The sequence below is a fragment of the Microchirus variegatus genome, assembly GCF_963457635.1.
Source record: "Microchirus variegatus genome assembly, chromosome: 8".
In the NCBI taxonomy this organism is placed as follows: Eukaryota; Metazoa; Chordata; class Actinopteri; order Pleuronectiformes; family Soleidae; genus Microchirus; species Microchirus variegatus.
The window spans coordinates 559,860-582,846 of record NC_139809.1 but is presented as its reverse complement, the minus strand read 5'-3'; the positions used below and the strand labels follow the sequence as shown (position 1 = coordinate 582,846).

General features: G+C 39.9%; 1 protein-coding gene across 6 annotated transcripts; it reads right to left on the bottom strand.

Annotated features, from left to right (window-relative positions):
- On the bottom strand, positions 1 to 22,888 carry LOC310931087 (protein arginine N-methyltransferase 8-B; the record flags this gene model as incomplete). 6 transcript variants are annotated; one of them, XM_083894181.1, is made up of 10 exons in its annotated part: positions 1 to 84; positions 855 to 976; positions 4,061 to 4,211; positions 8,443 to 8,558; positions 10,472 to 10,559; positions 11,338 to 11,480; positions 12,328 to 12,391; positions 17,201 to 17,356; positions 19,037 to 19,282; positions 22,814 to 22,888. In XM_083894181.1, 10 exons carry the CDS (start codon positions 22,886 to 22,888, stop codon positions 1 to 3), a joined length of 1,245 nt encoding a protein of 414 aa, XP_083750307.1. The 6 variants fall into 6 exon arrangements, with proteins under 6 accessions (XP_083750307.1, XP_083750308.1, XP_083750309.1 ...); XM_083894182.1 differs by having other exon boundaries at positions 22,820 to 22,888; XM_083894183.1 differs by having other exon boundaries at positions 19,037 to 19,279; positions 22,820 to 22,888.
- Positions 22,889 to 22,987: the final 99 nt, after the last annotated feature.

Here is a 22,987-nt window from a genome sequence, read left to right as displayed (position 1 = left end):
TTACCGCATCTTGTAGTCGTGAGATATGGCTGCTTCACACAGCTGCCCTTTGAAATCCAGCTCAAAGGTAAAGTCCAAGTCACGCTGCAGGTGAAACAGAGTGAGAACAGAACGATGGGAGGGAAAAACATGAGTGAACGCACAAAACCAGAAGTGAGAAATTGATATTAAAGGAGCACAGGGTGTTTGATTTAGTCGATAACATAATCTGTTGTTGTTTGTGTGGAGGTCACCAGAGGGCAGTTACTGACTGAACGCTGTGCAGTAGGGGGCGGGTCAACATATCGATTTGGTTGTCCTTCCTCGTGTAATACAGTAATTGATATGCTAGAGAAAATATCAATAGTTTAATTATTAAATTAAGGCACTTTAAAGTAAACAGTCCCTGCCAGTTTCACTTGCCGAATACTGCCACCCCATGTCTCCTCGCGGCAGCGCTGCTCAAATGAATAAGGGAAACGGTCAGTTACCTGGCCGTAGTGTGTTTACAGTGGGATTATGGCAGAAAAAGCTATGTTAACAGATGCCACATCTACATTCAATACACACTTTGTTCTCTATGTTGTGAATAAATAGAGAAATCCTGCACTTTTAACTTTTCTTCATTTAGACAGATATTATGATGTGTTGCTATAAGATTGTCCTGCAATATAGTGATTGTCACAGAATCGTTGTGTCGTGATATTATTGGTGTCATGGACCATGCATCATATTGTGAGTTACCCTCTGATTTTCACCCCTACTGTCCAGCTCTAAGGAGAATATCTGGCTATACCATGTACAGTGTGGCGTGACAAACGCTCAAAGGATTTCAGGCAAATTCCATTACGAACATTAACTTGTACAACACTCACAATGTTTTTCTCATTGGGCTTCATAGCGACGCTACCAGTAATCTCCTCTCCTCTCCGCACTGTCAAGTACTCCTCCAGGTAAAACACTGTCTGCTTCCAGTGGGTGTAAGCAGCATCTGGAGCTAGGACAAACACACAGAAATACACACTTCTAATATATTAACACCAGCCATTTAAACCTTTAGGGACACGGATATCCACTTCTAATCATGAAGCCTTTACAATGGGTTTAGACGTTGTACGTTGCCTTGCGACCGAGCAGACATAAAAAATGTTTACAATAACTTGGTGTTTGGTTAAGGCTCCATTATTGATGCATGGACTATTATGAAAAATAAAGAAATGATGTTCTCCGTGTTCTGCGGTTGCTTTCCAAAGTCCAAAAACATGCAGATTTGGACATGGACACACTAAATTGACAGTAGGTGTGAGTGAAAGAGTGGATGGTTGTTTGTCTCACTGTGGCCCTGTGATGGACTGGTCACCTGTCCATGGTGTACTTCACCTTCTATGTCAGCTGAGATTGGAGTGAGTATAAATAGTATGTTTTCCACCCGACATCAGTGTCAAGTGAAAGAGAAACACGCAGAGAGAATGAACAAACACAGAGAATGCACTTTGTCTTTGTTTTGGAGCAAGTTTCTTCTCCTAAGTTGAAGAAGATAGCAGTGGAGTAAGAGACAGAAAATGCATGAGTGCAATCTTGACCTCTAAACTGCTGCTGGAGTCGGTCTGCTTTCATTAGCTTCTCGCTTTGTCTTTTTGTGCTATTTTGTGTGCAAGACGGAAACACACAAAAAAGGTAAAACCTGAAACTCAACCCAAAGCAAATGCAAGTTTATTTTCCAGTGCCTTGACCATCACTGAACGCTTGGCTGAGCTTCAAAAGGTCAGTGGCACTTAAATCGAATTTCTGCCGGCCGACCTCGGGCAAATCGGTAGCTTTACCTTTATAGACGAGCCCTTTGTGAGTCCATAGATAAAAGAGCCTGCCACTCAGTGTGGTTGGTGCACAGAGGTGGCTCTTGGTCTATGGGAATAGCTCAATAAAACACTGTCAATTTACTGGTGTTTGGTATGCTAATTTAGGAGATGAGATGGCGTTTTCTACTGATCTCTTTCTCCCCGACTGAGCCTGTGTGTGTCTGATGTTACTGTCCGTCAAACTCTGGCAATTTGTGTGTAGATTTCTGTTTTAGATCTGGAAAACAGAGTTTGAAAGACTAGCAATGGAGAACTTTTCTTACAAAAAATCGATAACAGGGAAGTGGGAAATGCTGACAAAGGAAACGCTTACCAGTGTTTTCTTAAAATCATCAACACCTGAAAGCCAAAACAGCAGGCGCTCAAACCAACATCTAAATAATCATGATTCAACATGTTACACACTTTGTTCAGATAAGTATTTTTGCTCCACCACCACTAGATGTCAGTCTCACACAAATTTGTGACAAAGCAGCATAATGTCCCTCTAATTCAGAACTGTGGATCATAGTAGTCAGCCTGATCTGAAGTCTTTCTTATTCACAGCGGTCTGTGCATTTAAGTCCTCATTCTGGGCCACATTAGAAACGTGTCTTTCATCTAAGATTAGAGGAATCTCTAATGAATGTAGATTAAATCTAAACACAGCCAGTTTAATTAACTCTCCTATCTTGAAGGAAGATGAACAGTTAACAAGGGTAGTTATTAGTATGGAAGTCACCCAGATCCTCCTCGGCTGCCAGTTAACACAATGAGCGTTGGCTTTGTGTTGGACGTCTGTAATGCTTTAAACCCGAGCACTTTCCTCTCAGTGCAGTTACATTTATACTGCAGCTCCAGAATCCCCAGAGTCCAGACTCCCAGGAGTATTAGTTCCCACGTTGATGTTTTGTTTTATTTGTTCTTAAATGTCCTCATGGTCTTTCCCCACAGTATCTGTCCAACCTGCTCCCTCACGCTCTCTCAGCAGATCAGTCACTGTTGGTCGTCCAAAGTAGAAACTCAGAGGTGACTTTTCAGGCGTTTTCAGTCGTTGCTCCAAAACTGTGGAATTAGTTGCCTTTGCGCTTCAGACAAGCCAACTCACTTCCTGTTTTTAAAGCAGAACTAGACCGGAAGTTCCAATTAACACTGTTTTTTTAGTGTGTATCTGCGTCATTACCTTGTTTATGAAGCCCTGAAGGTTCTAAACAAACAGTTCAGCCACTGCTGAGAACACTGTGTTTTATTGTAATCTCAGGCTCAGCGAGATCTCTGAAAATCCCATTATAGTTACGTAAACAGCGGTTCTCCGGAAGAAAAACGTCTGTTGTGGAGGTGTTTCACCAGCGACAGTGTCTTCTGACTCTGGGTCTGACTCCGGGTCAAAGTCATAAAAGAGACTGCAGTCGTGAAGAAGCTATTTTTAAACATTGTTAAAACAATGTTTTGATAATGAGTAACAGTGCATCCACTGTTCCAGAGGGGGGAGCTGTGCTTCTGGGAGTGGGTGTGCTGAATGTCACTTCCGGGTATTAATCTGTGCTAAATTGCAGCAAATAAGTGAAAAGAGTCAAATGTACTCTGAGTGATTAGTCTGGCTTTGTGTTCCACAGAGAACTGTGAAGTGCTCGGGTTCAAGAGAGTACAAACCAAACCCGATTCTGTTTTTTATCTGACCCACACTGCAGATGATGTTTCTGAGTGTGCAGTGTAAATGTTTGTTAATTCACACACAGTTATTAGACACTAAGCCCAGCTGATGCGACAACACATGCTTTGTCCACCAGGTGAGCAGACAACAGCTGAGGGGTGAACGTTTGGGTAAAACTGGACTTATTTTCACAACTTAAACTACATTTGTGTTATTATGAGACTGTGAAGTACCAACAAAGAGTACTGTTGTTTATCTCTTCCGGATTTAAAGTACTGCTACTGATTAAAATGTGAACGTACCCAACCATGACTAACGCATTGTTGTGGAATCAAAAGCAGCTGCAGCTTCAGTGAAACATATCCACTCTGCACTTCTTTGTGTGGAGTTTGGCAAGTTACACAATCTGAACTCTGGAGGGCAGTGTTTTATTTGTGAACTCTTCCTCATGCCTATTTTCCTAGAGGCATTTAAAACAAACAGAAAATCTAAGATGACATAAATATTAGATTATCACCACTATATATTCATATATGTCTATGTATAGCTATCTAGAGTGCAGCTGTAATGGAAGTGTGAGGCGCCTTACCTGTGGAGAAGCCCGTCTTTTTATGACACTTTGTGAACTCGATGTTGAAGTAGGTGACCAGTGCGTGGATGTAGTCGTTCCTCTGGATCTGCAGGCAGAACGCCGAGGTGAATGAGAGGTCCTCGGGCTTTACTGTGTAGATATCCACTTCCTGAAAGATTAAAGAAAAGGGCTTTTCTCATATAAAACTGCACCACGTAAACTCTTGACAGTTTAAGCTTTCCATACATTACCCTTATTCTGCCTTTAAAGAACTATATACTGTGACAATCAGAGGAAGGAAATATATTTATTGTCTTGCAGTTGAGGGGGGAAATGTATAATGACATGGGCAATACTTGAAGGACAGCAAAAGAACAATATGAAAAAGTAGAGTGACACCTTACATGTACAAAATGACAAGGATATCATCATTAAACCCCAATTTATTTGCGTCAGGATCCGAGAGGATGAGGCCAGTAAGTCTTAGACAAGGACAGGGGGCTATAGTTTCATGCATTTTAGATTTAAGTGTGACCTAAATCTATTATTCCTGCATTGTTCAAGGCGAAACATTTCCTGTCCCCTCACTACTGTCACTGTAATTGGGCATCTGATGCCACACTGTCTCATAAAGCCATGTTTGAGCAAGAACATGTTTCTGCTGACTGGGTAACAAGAGGTGGAGTGCACCTCTCTTTAACACTGCAGAACAAACATGAAGGCTGGAGTGTGAAAATCTTGCTCCATGTTCACATTCATCGACGTTAATAGATATTCACTGCTTGCTCATTCGCTTTGGTGCCAGGTGCCACATTTGCTGCGGAGGAATGAGCCTTTTGTTTGGCAATAAAAACACAGTCATAAAATATCCTCCCCCTCCCCCACCACCTTCTTAAAAATCACTCCCATTAACACATTTGCCAGGCATTAACTCTGATCAGTATAAATTTCACAAAGGTACATTTCCCGACTTAAGAAGGCAGAGTTTGCCCTCTGGTAAAGACTCTCCAGGCAAAATTAAACCTGTAAAAGCAGATTGTTAATGTGCAATTATGTATTTTCTGCAGGATCACACTTTGTACTGATTCTCACTATGAGTATCGTTGCCAAAGTTTCAAGCAGCATTTTAATAACATCAGGTCCTGTGTGTACCACTCGACCACGATGCAACTTTAATGAGGTCAGTCAGTAATCCATTTAAATGCAATAACGCTCGTCAGACGGGTAAAATTGTTGTAATGTCTTCTCTTCTTCACAAGATCCAAAGACATTCCCTCCAGCTTCATAGAGATTTTCATTAAACTCGCATGACTGACGTCTTTGGTGGTGTATGTGTAATATCTGCCTGCATTTAAAGGGGTCATATTATACCTTATTTCTCCAAGTTAACCTAGTTCCCTGTTGTCCTAATGAACATGTCTGTGACATGCTTTGGTCAAAATACCATAAGGATGAAGCACCACAGCAGTTCAATCACTCTGCCAAAACAGCCCTGTTCAGAACACTCTGTTTAGTAGTATCTCTTTAGGTCCACCTTAAAATGAAGTAAAACAAAACTTAAGGGACAGGAAATGACATCAGCCACAGAAGCTACTGGGAGCTAACAGCAGTTAGCATTTGGAAAAGTGATCATTTGCAGGCTCTAGCAGGCACATTGCTGTCATATATAACATGTATCCACTGGACAGATAAATCCTCTGGGGCTGGAAGTTTGTGTAGAACTCTGTGCTGCACTGTGGAGCCAAGAATAAAACTTTTCGCGGACTCGCCAGCACTCTCGCGTGTTTTACGGACAAAGCAGAGCTCCACGAGACACAGGAATTTAGCATCTTGTGACGTCCAAATGAGTGCGGAAGTCAACATCGTGTGTTTTATCTCCTGTACTTAGACTGAGGAGGATCACAAAAACATGAGTGTGTCATCTTTTTTCAAAAATTCCCGACTGATAGGACCTCCAGAGTCCCAAATATAAGGATTTAAATTATTAAAAAGATGAAAAAGATTGATTTTGCATAATATGGGACCTTTAAAATGAGCGGCCGTCTGATATCAAAGAAAACAAACAGCTGGCAATTGAAAGCAGCAAAGAGGCTGAAGTCAAAGATATGATCATATTACAATATTCCTGCTAGAGACAGGTGAGACAGAGCAGAGCCATCTAATCAATGCCAGGGACAAGAAGGTCACTGTGACAAGAGGCACAATCAGAGGGAGCAGATGTGCTGCTATTGACATGCATGGTGGCACAGCAGCCTAATCAGTCTAATCTATAAAACAAGAGGCTCAGACAGGGCAATGGCCACACGTCAAGGTCAAACTTTGCCAACTGCAGCATGACAGACAATATGTTTTTCCTTCACTCGAGTCGATGCTGTAATCACTCTTTATTAGTTACTAAGAGTATAGCATCTGCTGAGAGGTGGACATAAGTCAGACGTTCATTTGTGGTGATGGTGGTGTGTGTGTGTGTGTGTGTGTGTGTGTGTGCCATGCAATCTCACAATGAAGTTCATGTTGTACGAGTGTTATTGATCTTCAGCCTTACAGCATATCTGCTAACAAAGATCGTATAACGTAATTGCGGTGAGACCACAGACTGTATATAAAAATGAAAATGGTTCTCTGGTTTGAAAAAGTGAAGCCAAGGAAATAAGATGAAAGTAGCATTTGGCTACACAGTCTCTGTTTGAACAAAAGACTGTGGGGTAATGAGCTTCTACTTCTCACTTGATTTATAATGTCAGTAAACATTTTCCAGAGAAGTTAATGGTCTCCATCGCTAGCTTCTGGTCTTCATCAATAAAACATGATGTCAATTTTGCGACTTACGTTCCCATTTAGAGGAAACTAGATGATAAAGCATGACATATATGAGCTGACTGCAGGATGATTGACAGCTGGTGGTCGTCCAAGTGGTGCTTGGTTGCAGGCAACTTGACATAGTGCAGGTCACATCACACATTCTGAGGCTTCAGACCAGACAGTCTTTGTCTACTTCAGGGCTGTCCAAACTTCTTTTTTCTTTTCTTTTTTTTTTTTAACAAGGGCCAGATTTGATCATGTGAAGATTCCTCAGGGCTAATGATCCCTTCAGACCTTTTTTCAGTAAAAAAATTAAATGCACAGTTTTATAATGATTTTATTGTCCTTGTCACAATTCTCAATTTAAATGGTAATGTAACCAAATCTAAGCTGCACAGGAGTGAACGAATGGAAAAAGTTAAAATCAGCCTTTCGTTCACATCTGGAGTCAGGTATCATAATAGGAGATGCATGCATGTATCTGTCTGAAACCACTGGGTTGCAAATCCGCGACTCTGGTGTTAAAGCTTACCATTATTTTAGATTATTTAAGATTAACATAGTTTTAACCAGAGGTGGAAAAAGTACTCCAATATTGTACTCAAGTAAAAGTACTAATACTTTGATTAAATATTACTAAAGTAGAGGTAAAAAGTAGTTCATTTGAAATGTACTTTAAGTAAAAGTTACTTAGTTACTTTGCGTGGGCTGTGAGGGTAGTAGAAATATGACAAGGGTCAGAAATCAAAAACTATTTTGAAGCTCACGCGCCCGGCGCGACACAGGATATTACGTCACTTTTGGCCACGCCCTCTATGTTCACGCGCCAGTGCTGGTGATAATCACATCATCATTCGTCTGGTTCTGGTGTATATTTTCCCCCTGTATGTCTTCATTGTGCTGAATTGTTATTTTTACTCAGTAACAGATAGGATTTATAAAGTAACTAAGTAAAATACTTGAGTCCATACATACAAAATCCTGATTTTAAATTGTACTTAAAAAATACAAAATACACAAAAAAAGTATTCAATACAGTAACTTGAGTAAATGTATATCGTTACTTTCCACCTCTAGTTTTAACTAACTATCAGGAGAGAGAGTCACCTCAGTCAAACTGTCCTCATGGTGAAGATGTCAAAGTGAACCAGAACCAGACTTGAGTCAGACAAAGACAAATCCCCGCTTAGATTCTGAGATAAGGTAAATCTCTGCCTTCTGCTTTGATGTGGTAAATTTATAGCTCATAGTACTTTCAGACTGACTATGAGGTCAAATGATGGAATGAAAAAAATGCACATTTACATATATATGTTTATGTTCACAAAACATTGAGGGATACATTCTCTTATTTATGCCACCATGTAAATATTAATATCACCCTGAATATGCTTCTAAACCCATACCTGAACTTTAAAATCTGGTTGGTCTGACCCTGCATATGACCATGATTGTCTAAGGTCAGGGCTGAAATCTGAACTTCAGCAGCACAATAACAATAACGACCATATTTAAAATCATGTAATTGCTGCTACAAATAGCTCTATGTGATGCTGAAGATATGATATGACAAAATACAACCATCACCCTTTACTGACCTTAATTAAGCAGGAGTTGGTCACGACCTGTTTGGAGTCCACCACGTCCACTAGTGGTTCCCTCATTGCCACATTACGGATGCAGGTCATGTCAAATCCATATACATTCTCCCACCCTGTTAAGTACACAGTCATTTCATCAATTTAGTTACAAAAAAAAGAAGAGCATAGGACATAGAAAGGAAGGTGTGAACAGCTGCAGATGTAAAAGCAACATTAGTTGTGGCTTGTTCTTAGAATTATGACCCTTGAGTTTGACCTCCAGTTCTTTTGGAACAATGTTCAGTTTGATAGATAAATGGCACAGAGTTTACTGCTGGTGTCCCTGTTGCTTTGGTTAAATCAAACCATACATTATTCATTAAGTGTTTTTCACATGACTCTATCATTACCCTAAAGAAGACAAATACTTGAGCTCTTGATAATGAACAGGTCACAAACCTCAGGATTTTTTTTATTTTTTTGGAACACTTAAATAAGGCAGTATGTGCTGCTTAGAGTTGAAATAATGACCCCACAGTGGTCTTAGAATATTGGCGTATTCCTAACAGCCACTTCTAACTCAGTCTGAAGGTCATGTTCGGCCTTCGGCCTGGAGAGAAAGAAAATGTGTCTCGCTCAATTCAGTTTGGCCTTTTCCCCGTGAAAAGCGAGCAGACTAAGTTGAAGTACAGAGACCTGATCTGAAAGCATATGATGCAGCGAGACATCGCGCTTTGATTTTCTCTGAATATTATCTGTTGCACCGTGGTTGTATAATTTCCCAGATGCATGGGGGAGTGCGAGTGGGAGGCCTTTGGGCTATTGTTCAGATTCCCTCTTGTGATCTCGGTTGTGCACTGGCTGAACACTGTTTGGTGCAGTTACTCGGCTTTTTGTTCAGCAGCAAAATGTCACCCACAATCCTCCCGGCGTGTTCAGAGCGGAAACGTGCGGAGATGAAGAGCATTGTTGACTTGAAATGTCTGAGGAAAAGTTCAGAATCATTTGCAGAGCTGGAAAGGTTTTGTACAACATGAGTGAGCACACAAATCTCTGTTTGTACAACGCGGATAGTGTTCTGCACTCAATACTCATTTATAATGTAGAGATATGAGTTTTTGTTAGAGTAAGCACAGTATAAGTTAGACCTATGAACCCACACATGACTTAGGGGAAAAAAAGTCTAATCTGTGGCCACAAAGTAGTATTTTGTGGCCATAAAATACTACTTTGTGGCCACAAATAAATAGAAATAGTAATTTGTGGCCACGGAATATTACTTTCTGCACACATTATACTTATTCTGTGGCCACAAATTAGTATTAGTGTTTACATCAGTGTACATAAGTGCACTCATGTGCCAATTCAAAGTGCAATTTTTTATCTCGCTTTCATTAAAGTATACATGCATTTTATTAACTGTATAATTTTTACTACTCTCCACCACCAGATGGCGGTCTTTTGGCCACATTTGGTATATGGAGAAAAAAACATGCCATTTCCACTAGATGGCACTGTCACATGTGTTGCTGCTAATCATTGGCATAATTTTAAGGCTGCAATTATTTGACACTAAAAATTTACTTTACGTTTTTTTTTTTACATGTTACACATATTTTACATGCTTTCACCTAAAACATGGTGACTTCATGACAGAAACCTGGCATTTAAAAGGTTACAATCTCAATTAGTATTATTAGTAAAAATTTATTTGTTTTTGATATCAATAATTCGATCAGATATAGGTGAAAAAAAATCAACTCAATGAAAGTAGAATATAGTCGTGTATATTATTGTTTTATAGCCTTTAAAAGCACATTTTGTGCTTAGTGCTATGAGTGTGACAAATATTAGGCCCCACTATTAGGCCTGGCCATAAGGGTTAATATTCAACATTCTAATGCATTTCTACATAAAAAAAATAAAAAATAAAAATAAAGAGTAGATAAAGCCATTGAATAAATGTAGTGAAAAGACAAAGAATTGTAAATATACCTCAAAATGAGTTGAGTAAACTTGGTAAAATACACTCTCACATTGAACTTACAGTGTATCTTAAAGTCTTTGTACTGTCTGTCTTCAATGGCCACCACGTAGAGCGAGGCGCGGTCAGGAAACATTAATCCACCGGGTTTCTGTTCAACAAATGAGGTGAAGAAACAAACCCAGCAATTAATCCTGCACACATTATAACATGGTGAACAGTACAGCACTGATGACATGTCGATGCTCAGTCAATTACACATTTAAATAATTGAGCTGTTCACTCTATTTGAGTGAGTTACAACTGTTATTTTCAGGTAAGAACAATGAAACACATGCATTATTGAGTCTTTATATTAACTTGGCCGTGGGTTTTAGCTGTTGATTGTGACAAATGTTAACAGTTATTTTCAATGAAGTGGTTCCCATCATAATATTGAGGTTTAGTAGTAGTGATCAATATAAGAATAAAACATTATGTTATCTTTTCCCTTTTCTTTGTAATCCTTATTAATATAATTAAAAGGGGAAAACACATTTCAGCTAAACAGTAGTTAATGAATCAGTTTAGATCAATTAATTTTGTGTGCGTTGGATACTTTAAAAATGTCCTAGCCTTTAAGATTATTCTTTTTTTTTATAACCAGGGGAATAAAACACTTTGCAAGGACATTGCACCATTTTAGGACGTCACCGGATAAAAAAGTTTGGAAACCACAGTTTTAAAGGAACCACAGCTGAATGTGGTGAATGTATTAGTTTTTCCACATAAATAGAAATGTCCACTTAAATAAATAAATTCAGTACAGACGCAGACTCGTTGTTGGAGGTTATGACATCATTTACATGTATGGGTTGTGTTGTTATTATCAGATATATTATCAAACAGTGTCATGTATCACACATTCGAGCCGACTCCATACATCGTACCAGCCACTTGTCCCTGGCAAAGATGACAGTGTTGAGCATGGATTCATAGAAGAGGCAGTAACCCATCCACTCGGAAATAATGATGTCCACCTTTTCCACGGGAAGCTCCACCTCCTCCACTTTACCTCTGAAGATGGTGATAACTGAAACATATACAGCATGATTTTAAACATTTAATCACCGCTCATAGTTTGACATTGAACTTTAGCAGTAGATGAACAGAGTGGGTGACAAATCAAAATCGAGTTTTGTCATTTTTTGACATTTTCAGTGCTTCTCTCAATTGATTGTGTGTATTTGATAATCCTAGGTTCAAATATAAATATATTTACTTTCAGGGAAGTTTATGGAGTAGGTATTTGGTCAATGCAGTAGCTTAAGTTTTCACAGTCGCTGAGGTGTAATGTTACTACCATGGACTGTGAAGTGAAAGTAGTTGTCGGGTTTGCCAGTTGAAGCCCACCTAGAAGTAAGAATATACTGATTAACCACTAGGGGGCAACTGAACATGGCTGAAAAAAGAAAGTCTCTGGGAGAATAAGCTTCTACTATTCATTTGATTCATAATATCAGTAAACATTCCCTGAGAAGTTAATGGTCTCAGTTGGTAGTTTCATGTCAATTTGATAAATAATGTTCCTATTTAGAGGAAAATGGATGATAAAGTACAGCATATATGAGTGAATTGACAACTGCTATCGTCCATGAATTACTGGAGGCTTCAAAACAGGAGGGTTCTTATGGGTGACGTGACATCCAGTTGCTACTTGCTTACTACTGTTGTATAAGTTTAAATAATGATTATGCAAATGAGTCAGCCCAGAAGAACAAGAGAGTTTGACTCTCCTTCTTGAATGCTCAACTGTGACGACCTCTTCTTCTTCTAATGATGTTTCTTCTTATTTCCTCTTCATATCTGTCACGACTGTTTACCATTTATTGCTCTCTTTAGTGTCATTGAAATGAAGAGATTAAAAGAACATCTCTTACCGCTGTCGAGGTGGTTGGACTTGATGATCCTCTCTGAGTACTCTGATATACTGGAACATTCAATCTGGTAGAAAAAAATAAAAACAAATGAACTGGCTATATACAATACGAACGATTGTGATACTGTTGAAAGACTATCTTTAATGGAGCATCAGCTGCACTCGCAAAAAGTCATATCCTCGGTTTCCCTAATGTAGAACTCTTTAAAATGTTACTCCTGTACTAACTGTATCTCAGATGACTTTGCTTCGGTCCGTTGTGAACCTCTTTGATGAATAGCAAGAATGAAGCAGAAACAAGATATTTTGGAACCCAGGGTGCCTTCAACTGTTCTCTATCAGAATAATGTAGATGCAGGAACAAAAGGGGGAAAAGTCATTCTTTTTGATAAAATAACAACCGTCTTTTTGAAACTGTCCTCCCATAAAACCGCAGTTATCAGTCACATAAGACAACCTGTGTGTCCTGAAATGACATGTTCACATCTAGTGACCCTAACCCTAGTGACAAAACCTCTGCCAACAGACAGCTTTTTGTCTTTGTGCAGTTACCAAGAAGGTCCTTACTTTGACTTTGACAAAGTACACATTGAACCCTAACTCTGGTAAAAAGTAACTAGCTGCCAGATAAATATAGAATAAAATATTGAACATTCCCTTTTAAGGTTATATTGATTCCACGCAGTACATTCCAATTCCGTCTGTGATTTGGAATAAGATGAAGAATTGAATTGTTCTCAGACAATCATACTATGATCTCTGTTGTAAAACAAAAGGTCAGCTTTGTTTCCCTCAGTTCATGTCTTCAATTCATATCCTTAATAAATCTCTTAGGCTGGTTACAAACCATGGTATTGTGAGTCCTTTTTAAACAAGACCACACAATAAGGAGGAAAAAAATGAATCAGCTGGATCTTTTGCAGTTTTTAGAAACAAAAAGAAATAACTGAACTGAACTAATAGCATATCAGCTATGAGTTTGTGAAGGCTTAGGCTTATTTTTCCTGTCTGTAGTGTTAATAATAAGAATGTACTCTAGTACTTTTGACATGTTTAGCCTGAAGCAGCAGGTTCTGGGGAGAGACTGTTATCTCACATTGTGCACTGACGTTAATTAAGAATTAAAGTGTGCTGAAGTTGAGCTTAAATAGTGGGAGGCGAAAAAAAAGACTTGATTGTACGTGTGATCACTGAAGCTGAAGTGCTTCCAGATCTCATTACTTAAATGAATTAAGGTGGCAATTAGTCAGTGCTTAACATTAACAGCATTACTGTATATTCCACATGTTTCCTTCAACTGTAGTTTCATTTCTCTTTTGACACAAGTTATTCCTGCCACGATGTTATCGATCAAGTTTCTTCATTCTTTTAAATAACCGCACCTTAAATATTCTGAATCCTGAGCATTTATTATCTACCTTATTAGGTCGAGTCATGGTTCATTTATCAAGGTGCCCTCAGTTACAGTTATGATGTATGACAACGCTCCTTTCGTTCATCGGGGGAGGCAGAACGTATTAGTGAGCAGTTTTCAAATGAAAACAGGGGCAAAACCCAACAGGAGGCGTTTGTCAACACCAGTCTTTTACAGCATCAGTTTGTTTGAGAGTATAGATTTTCACTGGAGTGTGTTCACTCTGTTCTGTCTGTCAGAGGTGTACACGATCATTCATGGTGCAAAAACACCGTCATCTGGTCACAATCACGCAGACCACTCTCTGAGTGAACTCCAGGTGATCTGGATCATAAAAAGGCAAAATCCAAGATTGAACTCTTGTGAAGATCAGGCTGATAAATTGAAGCACTCTGTCTGTGCCACAAAGTCTCGGGGAAGAATGAGATCTGTGCGGTCTTTTAGAAACAGATTAGAGCCTCTTTGTGAGCAGCACACTGACAGTGAAGTGCACAAAAGAAAATGTGTGCTATTATACACGTACGGGTAGTGGTTAGCACTCTTGCCTTTGTAGCAAGAAGACCCGGGTTCGTGACCTGGTCGGACAAAGGCCTTTCTGCACAGAGTTTGCATGTTCTCCCTGTGTCTGCATGGATTTTCTCCCACATTTTCCTCCCACAGTCCAAAAACATGCAGATTTGGGGATTAGTCAAATTGGACACTCTAAATTGACCGTAGGTGTGAGTGTGAGAGTCGATGGTTGTTTGTATCTTTTTGTCCTTGTGATGGACTCACGACCTGTACAGGGTTTACCCCGCCTATCACCATATGTCAGCTGAATCTGACACAGCGCCCCCTGTGACCCTCATGTGGAGGATAAAGCGGTAGAGAATGGATGGATACGTATATGGGACATCTTTTCAAGGTCTCTAGTTTTCCGACTGTGGTTGTGCAAACCTCACATTAGTGCTGTCTCCATGGAGCAACACTGTTCAGTCTTCCCTGTTAGCAGTGGACCATACACAGGCTGCTGGTGGTGTCTGCAGCTTTCTTGCACAACAACACTGGTGCATCTGGCCATTAAAATAATCAGGTTGTATCAACTCTGCAAACAAACAGGAATACCAGGTGTTAGGAAGACGTGCAATCGTCTGTCAACACCAGCCCTAATTAGGAAGAAAATCATCTCTGCTTGCTGCACCTCCATGAGAGTAGACAGCCATTATCATCTTGTAGATATAAAAGTCAGAGAATTCTACAGCCTCTCAGCCTCTCATGCTGTGTAAACTCACTTGTGTCAGGAAGAGTCACAGTCACTCTCCTCAACCCTGTGAGCTCCCACTTATCTTTCCCTCACATTTCTAACTTTGCCCAGGTATCAAGGCTCTACTCCTGTCTGCAAGTGAACAACCTTTGATATAACATTTCAACTCGCTAACATTTACAATGTGGCAAGCGGGAGAAAAAATCAACAAAGATTCTTCTTCTCCTGAATTTTGGTGAGTTGCATTTGACTCATTTATGTTGTGAAATTCTTGGGAAAAAGAAATCGACTGCCTTTATTTGAGTCAACTTTTTCACAGGAAGTCGACCCAATTTAACAATTTTCTAAAGGTCAAGCTGTGTTCTTTCATCCGCTGAACACAGAGCTTCAACTGAATATAAAACGTGGACATAGTCTTCCAGTTTGCCAGCTGAAGCTAACCAGCATGTAGGGTTATAATGATCAGCCAGCAGGGGGCGACTCTGTTTGAATGGCAGTCTATGGGGAAAATGAGCTTCTGCTTCTACTTGATTCATTCAAAACAGTTAACATTTATCTCAGGACTTTAAGTTCTAGTTTCAGCTCATCTTCAGTCTTTAAGGAAAAGAGACTATAAGACACAGCACTTATGACTGGACATCAGTGTGATTGACAGCTGCTATTGTCTGTTTGCAGTTAAGTCTGTAAATTTCAGGTTGCTAAACCCCAACATGGCACTGGCCAAATTGTGAATCTTGAGGCTTCAAAGCGGGGCGTTCTCTTGAGTGATGTCCAGACTGGTTTCCAAGTGACACTGCTGCCACATGAAGGCACTGAGGAATGTTTGCAAATGTTTGCAATGTTTCTCCAGGGACATGAGTTGTTGTCTGAGTGAACGTTTGCTGCACAAACACAGAGCAAGGAGATGTTTTTTTGTTCAGTTTTCAAGTGTAATGCAGAGAGCAGTAATGACATAGCACCTCTCCACTCAAAAATAAGTTGCACAATGATTGACTGTGGACCCAAGGCTGCTGCTGACGTGCACCACAAACTGACATTTGAACCTGTCCAACACCATAAACCACCTGTTTAAGTTTAAGCCCCTCAATAATTTCAGCCTCCTTGTTGCCATATGTTGGAAAACCTTTGGTTCTGAGTGGATTTGGATGTTTGGACCCTGAAAAACGTGCTTGTAGCTGAGGAGAAACTATATAGTCTATGCATTATTTTACATGATGAAGACAACCAAGACATATATCACTTATCACTTTTTGAATTTCTTTATTTAACACATTTTTTAATCATTAGCTTTTCAGTGTAATCACTAATAACTGACCAGTGGAAATGTTCGATAATAAATGTGGGTTTGCTGGTTGTAAATATCTCTGACGTATGGAATTTCTCAGCCGATCCAGAGTGGAGGTTATCGCTTTTCTTTTATCTATAACGAGGTCCATATGACGGAACGATATTGGTGTCGACCCAGAATTCAGTAATTTCACCTTGTACCAGCCCCAGGTTTCACATCGTGCTTTATAAGCCTTAGGGCCCCTTAAGGTAAGGGGCTTTGGTGCTTGGCTTAAAACTAGAGGATCTAAGTCAAAAATGAACTAAATCCCCCAAAATCTTAGCCGCATTTAAGTAACTAAAACCCTGTCAGACAGCAGTAGGACAAACGTGAGATAAAGCAGAAACCTAAGTGACCTTTGCTTACTCTTTAGTACAAAAACTTTTGGACAAAGATAAGGGGAGAGGAGAGAAAGTGAGGGAGGCAGGACCAGAGGGAAGACAAACAAACACAAATACTTAAGATCAAGCAGTAGAATTCAGAACAAATCTCTTGGAAATGTAGCTATTGCTTCCCTGAACTAAATAAATGCCGCCTGTAGCCGCCATATAAAAAAAGGTTCCACATAGTTAAGTCAGTGATGTCCTCTCACACATGTCATGACTTGCAAGTACTTCTGCTCCGGTGCACGATAACAGTAAAAGCTCTCAAATCACCACAGTTCAGCCTATCAACCTGCTGAGAGGCCACACACATTTATCAGCTGCCTGTCAGACAATTTCAGTCCTCGGACTTATAAGGAATTCAAACGAAAAAAAGGTTAAAAGTTATGTCCAGATATGAGTGATGCTCATATCACACGTGTGCACGGTGTCAGCATCTCGTCGTGCTGCTCGCCACCCTGAAGGTTCAGCACGGGTGAAACTCCACTGCAAGTAAAGGCGTCTTACCCCGTACACGTGCTTCGCTCCTGCCTTAGCTGCAAACATGGACAGGATCCCGGTGCCGCTTCCGACATCCAGCACTATTTTGTCCTTGAAGACGTGCTTGTTGTGGTACATGGAGTTCCTGTAGGTGAGCGTCCTCACCTCGTCCTTCAGCATCTCCTAACGTACGACAAAAAAAAATATCAGGGGCGATGTAAACACAGCTAACCCCCCCGAGGAGAGTGGTAATCAGAACTACTGAATGGACAATGATTTGTGGATTTGCTGTGATTTCTGTAGCGGAACAGGCTCAAAAAACACCGGCTCCTCCTAATCTGTCTATCTGTCTCTGTTCTTCCACAGACGTATGGTTCTACATCTAAATGCATAGTGGGGTTTTTTCTGGATAAGCCTGTCTGCCTCGTCTCGTCTTCCACCGTGTTTATGCAAGTGTGAAGAAATGACAGAAATAAACCTGACCTACATTCCAAATATATAAAAGAAAAGCATCTCACAGGTCAAACGTGGACTTTTTATACAGCCTGTAGTACTTTTTGTCCTCTCTTTGGAATGTAAATGAACTCTGAATGACAGAAAGAGAAAATACTATCCTCAGTGGCAGAGCATGAAACAAAAGATAATGTTATGAGTTTAAAAGTTTCAGGACCTTTGAAAGCCATTTCCCATCATGTCCAGATTACATGTAGAGATTAAACACAGAATCTGCCCTAAAATAAGCCTCCAAGGCAGAAACGTCTCTCGCATAGAATTCACTTCTCGTATTATTTGGTGGGTTTGTCTGACCAGAACCACAGCTGTGGCCTTATAGCGATAACATAAAACTCTACATGGTTCTCTACAAGGTTGTTCGTGCAGAGCACTTCAAAGTCAAACTTTCTTCTATAATTAATATTTAAGCACATTAAAGCAGCAATGTGTGACATTTTTAATGCAAACAAACACATTCAAGCCACGGCTGAATAAGTTCACACAGTGCAGATTAAGCCTCATCAGCTACACATGACTCACTCCGTGTTTCTGTGTTGATCAGTGTTTTAAGATGGCAGATGGAGGCGACAACAGCCGTGTGCTGGTAAAGCGATATGGCTGCAAACACGTTGAATTGAAGTATGGCTGAAAAGCTACAAACTGCCCATATAAAGGTTTTAAAATTGGATTCTACTGCTAAAAAAACACCTGTTCAATTAGCAGTTTGAAATGATAAATGCTTGGGTTTATCTGGGTGATATGTTTTAGGCGTCTGCTGGAGAGCAAAGGTGGGATTAGTGTGAGATCACCTAGACGTTTTTTTGTCATGTAAAGGCGCCAGCAGTGTTTTGGTAATTACTCGGAATTCCTGAGGGGAGGGCAGCTGTTTGCACTGATTGACTAATGAGAGAAAACATATATAGTTAAGTCTAAAATGAAAAAGAAGCAAAAAAGGAAAGACATTGGAGTCAACATTTTGTTGTGTTATACACCACATAAATAAGGACGTGTGAAAGTAATTGTGTGTCTCTCTAAGTCAGAGTTTTAACTGCATTATTGAGGCTATTATGAGGAAGGACAAATACTAACATGTAAATGTCAGCTCCATTGTTTCCCGGTTCAAATTTCATCTGCTAATTAACAGGTGCATTCTCATCTGCTGACTGGTCCTCACCACCACATCCTGTGCACTATAAAAATATGTTGTTGTCATTATAGCAGTGATTGAACCTCTGCAGTCAACATGTGTGTGTTTCTGTGACTTCTTTTTTTTTAATTCATAAACTTGCTTAAAACTATTTGTAAAGATAGAAAAGATAGTATTCAGGAGAATACATTTTCACTGATTCTGATTGTGATAAAACAGTTTACCTCGTGGATTCCAAAATGAGCATACGAGTCAAAGTAGTAGTCTCTGGAGGTCATCTCCTCTGGATTAAGGAACTTGGACATCTTGCCTCGTCCTGGGCAGCTTGGCAGACTGGCAGCGTGGGGTGTGTGCGGTGGGATTACAGGCCGTGGGGTGTGCTGGATGGAAGGCACAGGCTTGGGCAACGAGGTTGGCTGCACCGACTGGGATGGAATTATGCGTATTGGCTGCGGCTGAGACTGTGGCTGCTAGGAAGAGACAATTTAAGACACACAAAAAAAAAACCTCCATTAAGGCTCAAGACTTTGACTCTGAATATAATAATAATCTGAAGATTATCCTGATCACTGATATCAAGTCAGTCTGTCTCTCAGCAGAACTGCACTGCACAGAAGGTACAACCATCATGGCCTGATTATCACCTCTAAAGCCTGCTGGGAAATAAAGACATTAGTGTGTGTGTGTGCATACATGTGCATTTGCGTGTGTTTATGTGTAACAGGCAGCGAGGAACTGGAGAAACAGACGCTCAGCATCTCAGTTGAGCAAAGAACGGTTCTGGTGTTTATTGGCATCGCAACGTTCAGCCTTCTAAAAATAATAAATCATAAATAAGTGGTCGTGTGAACAGAAACAGCTCAGAGACGCTTCAGCATAACAACAACACATTCATTATTTTATAATTGTAAGTAAAGGTATGAAAAGTTCAAGGATTATTTTCACCTTTCTCAAGAAACTCTTCCTCGGTAACTAATTACGAGGTCAGAGGCCAAACTCTGGCTCCTCTGCAGTGCTTTTGTTAAAGAGTCCCAAGATTCTGAGCCCATAATTGCCTCTAATTGTTATCCTCAGTGTGTGAGCACTTTGACAGTTAGAATTAAAAATTGCTCTACACAAATACCGTAATGCATCATGTTGCTGCTAGACTTTCCATGCATGTTTCATTTTCCATATCTTTACAAACAGGGATTTTGCAGGGCTCACCTGAGGTCATGGACAGAATAAACATGCATTAATTATCTACTGTTTATCCTTTCACGGTTGAGATTTAATGTTAATCGTCGCAATCGGTATTAGTGATAAAGCATCATGAGCATAAGGTTGATTGTGGATAACATGCAACCAAGTGTAGGGGAGTGAGGAGAAAAGTGCCGAGACATGAATGTAAAAGTTGGAGACATTAAGAGCTTTAATTGCTGATTAAAGTATAACAAATTCTGCTTATCATGAAGATTTGACATTTCATTTAAAAGCAAAGACCAAAACATCGTAGATGTTGATTTGCAGAGGCAGAGCAGTGTCTAGTATTTGCCTTTATACTCGCTATATTCTCACATATAAATCTGGTTTAATATATGCTTCAAAAAAGCTTAATTTAGAATAAAACAACAAACAAACAATGAAAGAAAGACGACACTGTGACAAGACAGGGCCACAGAAGAGAGGATGTTGATGCCAAGTTCAATACGACAAAACTGAATAATTATTTGATGTCAGTAATTAAAGTTTCAGATGAGAAATAGAGAGTGGCACACACACTGACACACACACACTGACACACAGACACATCTGAGGTTGTGTTTTTTCATTGGATCTTCATTACAACACCTTTACACTCGTGATTTAATAGAAACGCTCATTAGATTCTTATGTTGTAGGTCTGTTATAGTCTCTATGTGCAGTGTCATCAGACTGTTGAAGGGACTGTTGAACCCATTTGTTAACTGTTCTCTGTAAAGATAGAACAGTCTCAAACTCCCTCACGTGGCCCCCAATCAATTTCATGCAGCCGCCACTTGATAATTTTAATTTTGCATCATAAATACATTTATATTAACCTTTTCATATCAGAACAAACACTTTTATAATTGAAATTATGTGAAATACCATCATAAATATCTTTATTTCACTAATTACAATTATAATATTATTTATTTTTCTCAATTTTTTTTTTTTTTTCTCACTTGACCAGCCCCCTACTGGCCAAACTAGATACTCAGTGGCCCCCAGGTCATTTGAGTTTGAGACCCCTGAAATAGAAGATGGTTTGGTTGGGCAGTTTTATGAGAAAAATAATTAGTGACATCTATAGGTGAGACCACAGAATGCAACGAGTGACAAGACGCACTCTCATGTTCAGCCCTCCCTTTCTCAAGCGCAGCAGATATCTACGATGGTCATTCTGCTTGTCCTGTCTTTCTTTTTCTTCTTCAGTTCGTCAGGTTTTCTTATGGGCAGAGACATTCTATTTCATTTGCATATAGTGAGCTTCTGCTTCAGCCTGATGAATCCTGACTGGGCAAGATGACAACCTCTGTAAAACAAGGCTTTGCCTAAATTAAAATGCTTTTCCCCAAGACTAAAACAAAATAAATTACTTTTTAAAGCGATTATATATTCATACGAATGGGTAGTATACTGTATCATTTCTAAATGTTACGCACTAGACCTTTAACACTGACAAAATATCTGTGTTTTACTGAAAAAATAAAGTAATGGGGGAAAAAACCTCTAAACATTTTGCAGCTGGATTCTCATCATGTCCTGAGATGATCTCAGCACTACAGCGGAATGTAAGATCACCTCAGGATATTTGATCGAAACCTATAAAGTAAAGTAAAGGACAGAATGTGGAGCCCATTCCATTCAAGTACCTGTTTCACCTCCTTCTGTATAGTAGACAATATGGGATATATGTTATTGTCATTGTGGAATATTTAGTATTTTTACATCACACAAGGACAATACTACCACCACAGTTCAGTCATCTCACCTCCATGACTAACTCAGAGTCATACGATCATCACCATCACACCAAACAGCACAAAAACCTGAAAGATTGAGGAGTTTCTCCCGTGAATTCACTTGCTCTGAGGAATAGTTTTGTGATAAATATTATAACACTGAAGCAACTCGAGGCTGTGACTTCACAGAGTCTTTTAATCTTTAAAGCATTTATTTTAAATAATAATAAAAAAAAATAGATCGGCATTGCTCCCACAGTTTCCAGTCACTTTGTGAATACAAATGTGCACATGACTCAATAAAGATGGGGAGGGGGGGGGGGGGTGTCTTGTTGTGCTGTGCTGGATTTTTACCCCTATATGAGGAGGAGGAGGAGGAAGAGTATGGTGGATGACTTCCTCACTGCAGTGATCATATACAGTCGTTATTAGATCAGATGATGGGGATCCCCATGTCGAGACCTAATGGATCTAATGACACATCACCTCCTTTCCTCTCTGCACATCATCTCCCAGCGTTCAGTTCGTCTGCAGGATACTGCTGCAGTACCTTGGACAGCGCAAGTAACTCCGATCTCAGCGCAGCCAGAAGCAGCAGCAGCTGCTCTAGTTTATTTCTTACTATGTTCATTTTTTAAACGATTTTCTAGATTAGAGAGTGGAATCCTAGTCATAAATGTATTATTTTAGTTAAATTAAAGTGAACACAGGTAAAAAAAAGAGAGTAAGTGCACTCGATCCTCGTTGGAAAAACTCACTCGCTTGCGCCTTCCCTGCAAAAATGCATGCTTTTTTTAGATGGTTGTTGGTGGAAGGGCGTTGCTAACATAATTGCAGAGAGAGACAGATATCAGATAACCGCCTCATTATCGGGACACTCAGTATCCTGCATTTTGTCCTGGATGCAACTTCTGCCAAACGTGGGAGCTGCGGTGCGTTGTGCTGCAGCTGTATGGCACATGGAGGAGAACTCCTTTATAGAAACTAAACTAAACGGTCATTTTAGTTGGAAAAAATTGTAAAAGTGTTGCTCACACTTACCTCAATGCTCTCAGACTCCGCCATTTTTCTCCTGAGGAGCATGCAGCGGGACGAGTGCTTAATTCCCATAGGAGCCAGATTACAAAAAAGGTGCTGACACTTGAGAGAAGTCGAGAGAAAACAACTGCGCGCTTCTTGGTTTTTTTTTTCAGGCTCTTCCGCTTGTTA